General features: G+C 46.8%; 1 protein-coding gene and 1 pseudogene across 1 annotated transcript; one reads left to right on the forward strand and one right to left on the reverse strand.

Annotated features, from left to right (window-relative positions):
• The first annotated feature begins 3,114 nt into the window (after nucleotides 1-3,114).
• Nucleotides 3,115-8,794, forward strand: Rsrp1 (arginine and serine rich protein 1). The gene is made up of 5 exons (XM_090335537.1): nucleotides 3,115-3,278; nucleotides 3,445-4,013; nucleotides 4,311-4,459; nucleotides 5,580-5,663; nucleotides 8,343-8,794. Exons 2-5 carry the CDS (start codon nucleotides 3,497-3,499, stop codon nucleotides 8,457-8,459), a joined length of 867 nt encoding a protein of 288 aa, XP_090191663.1. The 5' UTR covers nucleotides 3,115-3,278; nucleotides 3,445-3,496; the 3' UTR covers nucleotides 8,460-8,794.
• Nucleotides 6,191-7,410, reverse strand: LOC150062308 (heterochromatin-stabilizing protein CFDP1 pseudogene; annotated as a pseudogene).
• Nucleotides 8,795-9,002: the final 208 nt, after the last annotated feature.

Below are 9,002 nucleotides of genomic sequence, written 5' to 3' on the forward strand. Positions count from 1 at the left end.
CAATCTCAAGTGTAGGTGGCAGGTAAAGAGGCTTGCTGGGTTGGGTGCTGCTGTTTCATACCTGTAATTCTAGTTACTGAGAAGGCTGAATCAAGGTTCTAGGTTCGAAACCAGCCAAAGCAAACCCAAGAGATTCTTACCTCCAATTAACCTGCCAAAAGTTGGAAGTGTGGCTCAAATGGTACAGCACTAGCTTTGGAGAAAAAAAAAAAAAAAGCAATAGTGGGAAGCCATGTTTTTAGCTCTAGTACAGGTACCAAATCAAAAAAAAGTGTCCCAGGGCCAAGATGGCGGCCTGGTGGTAGCATGCACCAAGCTCTGGGTTTGAGTCCTTAGTATGACATACACAGAAAAAGCTGGAAGTGGTGCTGTGGCTCAAGTGGTAGATCTTTAGCCTTGAGAAAGCACAAGGACAGTGCCCAAAACCTGAGTTTAAGCTCTAGCATGCATGAAGCTGTATCTTAAGCAGGCAAAATAATTCACCTAGGCTGGTAATACCATGTAACACACTTTATTATAATTTAGCAGAGTCAACACATCACAATTACTATGTTCTAATCCTAACTTGCCTAATTCTAGCCTGCCAATCCAGCACACCCACTGGGCTCACTCTCAGAAGTTTTCTTAGTCCCAGAGTTGATCAGGGCCTGCTGGTCAGTCAGTCGTTAGAAGCTCTTCCAGCCATTTCCATGTTTACTCTTATCTCTATTGCTATGTGCCTTATTCTAGTGGGTTTACCTCTATGGCCATATGCCTTTAGACACGTTTGTATTGACATACATTTCTTTAAGTAGTTTAGCCATATTTTATTCCATTGCTTTCCATTCTAATCATACTCATTATCCTAGGTTTTTTTTTTTTTTTTTTTTTTTGCCAGTCCTGGGCTTGAGCTCAGGGCCTGAGCACTGTCCTTGGACTTTCTCAAGGCTAGAGCTCTACCACTTGAGCCTGAGCACCACTTCCAGCTTTTTTCTATATATGTGGTACTGAGGAATCGAACCCAGGTCTTTGTGCATGCTAGGCAAGCACTCTACCACTAGGCCAAACTCCCAGCCCTATGCTAGTATTTTTATACTAACCCCCACTCGCCCCATTCTACTCTCACATCTTTACGCCCATAATAGATTACTCCGTACTACATTGAGAAAGCCCAAGGACAGTGCCCAGGCCCTGAGTTCAAGCCCCAGGATCGGCACAAAATAAAGTAAAACTTGCTGGGTGATGGCGGCCCTTACGTCCAGTTGAGGCTGATGAGGCTGAGAACTGAGGATTGAAGTTCTAAGCCAGTATGGAAGTCCATAAGACTTCCTGGGGCTTGAACTCAGGGCTTGGGCTCTGTTTGATCTTCTCTGTTGGCTAGCGCTCTATCACTTGAGCCAGAGCACTACTCCTGGCTTTTTCTGAGTAGTTCATTGAAGATAAGATTCTGAGTCTTTTCTGCCTGGGTTGGCTTCAAAAGGTGATCCTCATATCTCAGCCTCCGGAATAGTGAGGTTACCAGCAGAGCCACTGGTACTAGCACTGGGCTTAACTTTTGTTTTTTTACTGGAGATGGAAATATCTGAGACTTGTCTGCCATGGATGGCTTTCAAATGTGAATCCTGAGTAGCTGGGATTACAGGTGTGAGCCACATGGGCCGTGAGCTCGAGTATGGTTATGACAACCTTCAGTGGCCTTTTCCTCCTTGTAGCTCTCCCCTTTTTCTCAACTGGAATTTCCTCTAATCAGGCTTACAATACTCACACACCTCCACACACTGGAGGATCTTCTTGGGGTCTTCATCCCAATCAGTTATCTGGCTCCTGTACATAGCATCTCTGAAGCAGCTGTGGGACATGAAATTTCCATGCTTAAACCTTTCCTGTGATTGGATTAGTCCTCCCAAGGGTTGAAATTACAGGCATGCGCCTCATGAATTTTCCTGGTCTGTGTGTTTGTACTTGTTTAGCTTTTTTTTTTTTTTTTGCCAGTCCTGAGCTTGAGCTCAGGGCCTGAGCACTGTCCTTGGACTTTCTCCAGGCTAGACTTCTACCACTTGAGCCTCAGTACCACTTCTGGCTTTTTTTTTCTACGTATGTGGTACGGAGCCTGGACTTTGTGCATGCTAGGCAAGCACTCTGCTGCTAGGCCAAACTAACGGCCATGCTTAGCTTTTTTTTTTTTCCTTTTTGCTCAAAGGTGGTGCACTAACACTTGATCTTCACATGTGCAATTCTGCCTTTTTGCTGGTTATTAGTTGGAGGTAAGAGTCTCAGACTTCTCTGTCTGGGCGGCTTTCAATTTCATTAGATCTCAGGCTCTTGAGTAACAGGATTAAGGGCATGAACCACCAGGGCCCACACAGATTTTAATTTTTTTTTTTATTTCGGTGCAAGGAGCTTGTATTCTCCTCCAAAATAAGTGCGTTTCTTGTGAAAGTGCACTTTCAGAGGAGCGGATATGCCTCCCTTACTGAACCCACCATTTTCAAAGCAGTTGTCACAGTTAATTCTAATGTTCGGAATACGGGCCATTTCTAGGTCCTAGGCGATGAAAGCCACCTCCACCCTGGAACATCCCTGGGCCCAGCGCAGCGCCCTTAACAACAGCCACGGACGACAGCCTTAAACGAGCCACTTATGCTCGTCTCGGTGTCCGCTTCCATCTCATTACCTCTACTGAGCCAAATCATGGGAGTCAAGCAACAAAACCCCCAAACCTTTTTTTTTATTATTTAGATTGCATTTTCAGGAGGCCGGGCTGCCGTCCTCGCTCCAGCTCATTAGTCCGCTCCAGGTGGGGTGGGACCCCGGGACGGAGACGAGCAGGAGAGGGGGAGGGCCCCACGCGGACTCGGGGGGCCTGAGCCCCGCCCAGCCCTGGGCCGCCCCCTCTTCACCGAGCCTGGGGTCCCGCCGCGCCGCGCCGCGCCGTCGTAACCGCAGACGTCCGGCCCTTCTCTCTACAAAACAAAGCAGCCGCAGGACACCCGGATGTAGGCGGAGAGCGCCGCTGGCCCGCCTGCGCGTGCGCAATCCGGAGAGCCACCCGCCGGGAGGCGGTTGGGCCAGAAAGCCACGCCCACCGCGCGAACCGCTCTGCGCAGGCTCCGGGTTTCCAGCACTTTCGACGCGTCAGCAGAGGCGGAGCCCAGTTCGCTTCCGGACGTCGAAGGTGGTGGTTGTGAGCTCACGCCTCCGGCGCGCTCCGGAGCTGCCCCTCCTCGTCCCGGGCTCCGAGGGGAAGGCGTCCGCCGAGCCTTTCCTCTCCGTCTCGAGGGAGGCGTCCGCCGCCTGTGGTGAGTCCTCCGCAGCCCGGGGGTGGAGTCCGCGCGGGGCCCCGAGCCGCGGGCCCGGGCTGGGGATCCCGGGCTGGGGGGGGCGGGGCGAGGCCGTCGCGCGCCCGCGGGCGCCGCCTCCCGGCCTCCGGCCGTCTCTCTCTCTCAGCCCCTGGTTTCCTTCCAGACGCGGAATTGTCCGCCGAGGGACCGTCGGCAGCGGGAAGGCCGCGGCCGCCATGCCGAACTACGTGAACGACCTGTGGCCCGGCTCCCCCCAAGACAAGGCGTCGCCCTCGACCTCGCGGTCGGGCCGCTCCAGCCGCCTGTCCTCGCGGTCCCGCAGCCGCTCCACGTCCCGGAGCTCCGGGCCCGACTCCCGCAGCTCCAGCCGCTCGTCCCGCAGCCGCAGCCGGCACCGTGCGCGGCGCCGCAGCCGCTCGCGCCGGCGCCAGCAGCGGAAGTACCGGCGCTATTCGCGCTCGTACTCGCGCAGCCGCTCGCGCTCGCGCGGCCGCCGCTGCTACCGGGAACGGGACCGGGAGCAGCGGTACCACGAGCGTCCGCGGCGGCCCCGCCACTCCCGCAGCCGCTCGCGCTCGCGCGCCGGCCGCTCGCGGGCCGACGACGCGCTGGCTCCGGGACGGCGCTACTACGGCTTCGGCCGGACTCGCCACCCCGAAGAGCGGCCCCGGTGGCGAGAGCGGTCCCGGAGCCGGTCGCGGAGCAGGACCCCCTTCCGGCTCACGGAAAAAGGTGAGGCGGCGTCGCGCGCTTCCGCGCTCTGCCGGGTCGGTGTGTAAGCGACGAGTTAGCCAAGGGCAAGACCGTCTCAGAACAGGTCTTTTCTCCAGAGTTGATTGCTGCTCAGCAAATGGGGGTTTCCCCAGTGTTTGTGAAGACAGTCGGGCCTCGAAAAGCCTGCAGAGACGTGGAGAAGTATATAATGGAGACAGGACAAAGTACTTGCAAGATTTGTAAAAGAGCTGCGTTTTCTCAGCAGGGTAGAGGCCTTTGCTGGCCTTTATCCGAGACAACGTCTTGTCTTTCTAGATCGAATGGAGCTGTTAGAAATTGCAAAGGCTAATGCAGCCAAAGCTTTGGGAACAACGAACATTGACTTGCCAGCCAGCCTCAGAACTGTTGGCATAGCCAAAGAAAAAAGCCAGGGAACAGCCATACCGAGTGGGGCAAAGTTCGAGGTAAGTTACTGTAGCTTCATTAAGATCTTCAAAAAGCTTACTGTCAGAAAGACCTGACTTGGCCATTTTAAGTTTTCCTTCTATCAAGAAGTCTGATTTGCCAAAAACAAAGCAAGTCTGACAAATAGCAGATAGTCACACCCATGAAGTTGGGAGGTAATGAACTTTATTTTCAGTCACACTGTATTACTACTTCATAAGAACACCAAGAATATGTTGTTGCTGGTACTTTAGTGATGTCTTATCCTCAAATTTTTCTTACTCTAGTCTTTATAAAGACAGAGTGTTTTGCCTGTATCTTTCAATTTCCACATTGTGTTCCCACAAGTCTGTGCTCAACATACAGTATAGTTTATCTGCTTTATTTCTGTCTTATAGAAATCATGAATGTGGTCTCCAGACAATGATGAAGAAAGTCTGTTGGTAATTGATACATGGGCTAAAGCATCAGCGGTTTAACTTTACATTTACACATCAAAAGATCAGTTTTCTTATTCCATGTGCATGCTAGAATTTGCAACAGGTACTGTTTGCACAGGGTAGTAAAGACAGTTTTTTAAATTAACCAAAGGAACACTTCTTAATGGTGGGGCATCTGTGGTATAGATGTCCCTTTCATAATATATGCAATATATTCCAGATGTTTTGAGAGATTACAGAAGAGGAGGCCTGCTTCACTTGCAGATAAGTTTATTATAATTCTCCAGAAATATGCTGGATGTACACTGGAAAACTGCACTGCATTTCCTGTTAATTGTATGAAATCTAAAGTTTAAATTGGTAGCTTAAGAAGTTAAGATAGAAATTGGTGTCAAAAATAACTGGTCTGAATGAACTTACTGTTAGGATCCAGTTATGGTTTTAGAAGTAGACAAGTTAGTTACTTTTCAGGCAGTGAAGTGCCAAACTGGCAAAGCCTCTTAATAGTTTGTTTGAATTTGGAGCAGGTGAATAAAAAGTATGGGGAAGTGTGACCTGCTTATATTAAGTCAGTCTTGATTATTGGACAGCTCAACAGTTGTGTGTGTTTAGGCTGGTATATATGGTTGGGCTTCTGTTTATACTAATTATAAATCCAAAGATATGTTTTTTTAAAAAATTATTTTTCTTACCTGTCTAGCTGTCAGAAAAACAAATGGAAGATGGAACTAAAAATCTCAGTGAAAAATCGCCACAGCGGAGGAATATAGCTTTTAGCGCTAATGTAAGTGTATGTCACCATTAGCTACTCGGATTGGGCTCAGAATGTTACAGATTTTCTGGCTGCTGGTGGCTCACCTATAATCCTAACTGCTTGGATTACAATCTGAGGATCAAAGCTTAAAGCCAGCAAGGGCTAGAAAATCCTTGAGATAGTTACCTCCAATTAAGAATCAGGAAACTAGGGCTGGGAGCATAGTCCAGTGATAGCTTTATCTTTGAGCAACAAAAGCTCAGTTACAACATCCAGGCCCTGAGTTTAAAAAAAGCCTCTGAATGGCACACAGAAAAATAGGGGTTTTTTTGGGGGTGGGGGGGTTGTAGAAGTCTGACCTTTATTTAACAACAAACTTTTAGAAGTCAAATGAATGAAATCACATGAGCCAGAGGATATATAAACAGAAATTCAATGTAGAAAAGAAAAAAGGCCTTGCTGGGTAAGGGGATGAGGAACACTGGAACCGTTTCAGAGACACACAGAAAGCTCACATTGTCAACAGGATTAAGCTGCTACAGATTCTCCCCAGAGCATCACGGTTTCATTTTGCTCACTCTGGGATCTCGCTCAATTTCAAGCTGTCTGTGGTCCACTCGGTCTAGAAAAGCTTTCCATTCAATGTACCCCTCTTTCCCGCGATTATGGATGGCCAGCTCTTCTCCAATCCCTTCTTCCTTGAAGCTCTCCCAGCTTCAATTTGGACTCATTCCAATTTGGTGCTCATTTTCTGCTTTCATTTTCCCCAAGAGGCTGCTCATCCCACTTGGTCTTTTTAAACCTGATCCAGCAGGGCGTGATGGCACAGCTGAAGGTACATTTGCCTGGTTTTTCTTTCTCATTCTGCTTCAAGAAGGATTTGGCTTCTTTAGATGTAGCATTCACTTCCTTAGACACCCTCACTTCCTCACCAGCAAAGTCAAACACCTTGGTGATTTTAACTTTTTCAGTTTCTTTAGGTTTCTCTAGATCATCTGTCTTTACCAACAATTTATTTGAACTTGTCTCTTCACTCTGTTCTCCTGTCTTCTGTACTTGGGGATGCTTTTGATTTTGGTCCCACATCATTGAGGAAACTGGCCCCACAGTTCATCTTCTTTCTTTTTCCTTGCAACCTCTGACCCGATTCTGCCCTGGTGTCCTCTTCCTCCTCCTCTTCTAACAAGAGGCCACTTTGTTTCCTTTTCCTGGCTGGAATGCTCTGAGCCTTCCTTTTTGTCCCTGTGGTTTTCTGGGTCTGTTCTTCACAATCCACTTCATCTTCCTTCACAAATTCACTTTCACCATCTTCACTATACTCCCTTCCCGACAGAACGTAGTCTTTGTCTTCCTCCGAGGTGAGGTCTTCGGAGTCGAACTCTTCCGTGTCGGGGACTCCATGGTGGAGTCGTGCAACCCACCAGGACCTGGGTGGCCACTCCCTCAGAAAAATAGGTTTTTAATGGTTTTGTTTTAAATCATCTTTGTTGGAGCCTGATAAACTAGCTATTCCTTGTAATCTTGACTTTTATGCCAGGGGGCTTCAACTGAAATCCTCAAGTCTTAGCCTCCTGAATAGCTAGGATTATCGCTGGAATCACCATGCCCCACTCAGTTTGTATGCTAAGTTTGGGTAATTTTGTTCTTCTAAAAGTTACCATCCCCTTTTCTGTATGCTAGTACTGGGACTTGAACTCAAGAATCTCGTGTTCCCCAGCTTTTTATTGGTTAATTGGAGATAGCTCAGTTTTGTATGTTGTTACATTACTTTGGACATGTGCCCGGGAGAGTACTAGCAGGATCATGGTAGTTTTATTTTGACTTTTTTTGCTGGTCCTAGGGCTTGAACTCAGTAAGGTTTTTTTCCTCAAGACTGGTGCTCCGTCACTTGACTCCAAACTCTGCTTCCATCTTTTTTTGGTGGTTAATTAAAGAGGCTCCCTGACTTTCCTTCCTGGTCTGGCTTCCTGTGATCCTTCATATCACAACCTCTGTCCCCTTAATGAGTAGGATTACAGGCTGGTTACATCAGTGCCTGGGTTATTTTTAATTTTTAAAGGAATCTGCATATTGACTTCCATGGTGTATAGACTAATTTACATTCTCACCAACGATGTATACGGGTCTGGGCCACAGGTTCCTCGTGTTATTTTCTTTTTTAATTGAAATATTTTTGTAAGAAGTATCAGAATAGCTTTTACAATGTTTTAAGAATGGTTCTTACAATGTTTTAATAAGGGCTTAACCTCAAAACAACCACTTCGAACATCGAGGTTTTCTTTGCTTTTAGTTTGAATCAAGATATAGGTAAGAGCCAGGCCTGCAGGTGGCTCATGTCTGTAATCCTATCCTAGCTACTGAGGGGCTGAGATCTGAGGATCAAGGTTCAAAGCCAGCCCAGGCACAAAAGGACCTGAGACTCTTATCTCCAATTAACCTCTAGAAAATGGGAAGTAGAGCTTAGCTCAAGGGTAGGTTGGTAGTCTTGAGCTGAAGAGCTCAGGGACAACGCCCAGGCCCAGTGGTAGGGTGGTAGCCTTAAGCTGAAGAGTTCAGGGACAGTGCCCAGGCCAGTTCAAGCCCCATGACCCACCCAAAAAAAACAAGATATGAGTGAGATTTGTGCTTTGTATTTAGTTGATAATATCTTTTTAAAGCAAATATGTGTAATTTGTTTGTAAGAAGCTGATTTAATTTTTTGCCTTACAGAATTCTGTTGCAAAACCAATACAGAAAACAGCCAAAACTGCTGCTGAAGAAACCTCTTCAGGATTACCAAAGATTGATAAGAAAAAAAGTCCATATGGATTATGGATACCTGTCTAAAAGAAAACTAATGGCTAAGATTGCCTAAAATTGCACTTTATTGCAAGTTTCTGTTCCTAGCATTATCTCTTGAGTCAGTTATCAATAATAGTTGCAATTAAACACCCATATAAAACATATGTACTTAATAGTAAAATGTTACCATTTTTAGGTTTCTCTTAAAGAGAGCGTAAGTGGACCAGAGATTACATACAGGTGGGAGTCTTGTATATATACTTGTAAATACTGTGTAAAATGAGTTTGTTTTACAGAAGTGAAATTTGTAAGACACAGTGATTTAACTGTATGTTTTGTATATTTGTTAATAAAGTCGTGTTTTTATTATGTTTTTTTAATGTGTATTTTGCCTAGTGAATCATTCTTCAATAGAGAAGCTAAATAGAGATGCTAGAGAGGCATCTTAGAAGGCATATCCAATCCAAATACAAGAAATCAGTATGGGACTTGGGCCTTAATTCATGTGGATTACATTTTTAGTTAGTTGGGGGGCTTGAACTTGTCCTGGCAGTGTCCCTAAGCTCTTTTGCTCAAGACTAGTGCTCT

The sequence above is a fragment of the Megascapheus bottae genome, chromosome 6 (assembly GCF_031878675.1).
Source record: "Megascapheus bottae isolate mThoBot1 chromosome 6, mThoBot2.hap1, whole genome shotgun sequence".
Lineage (NCBI taxonomy): Eukaryota > Metazoa > Chordata > Mammalia > Rodentia > Geomyidae > Megascapheus > Megascapheus bottae.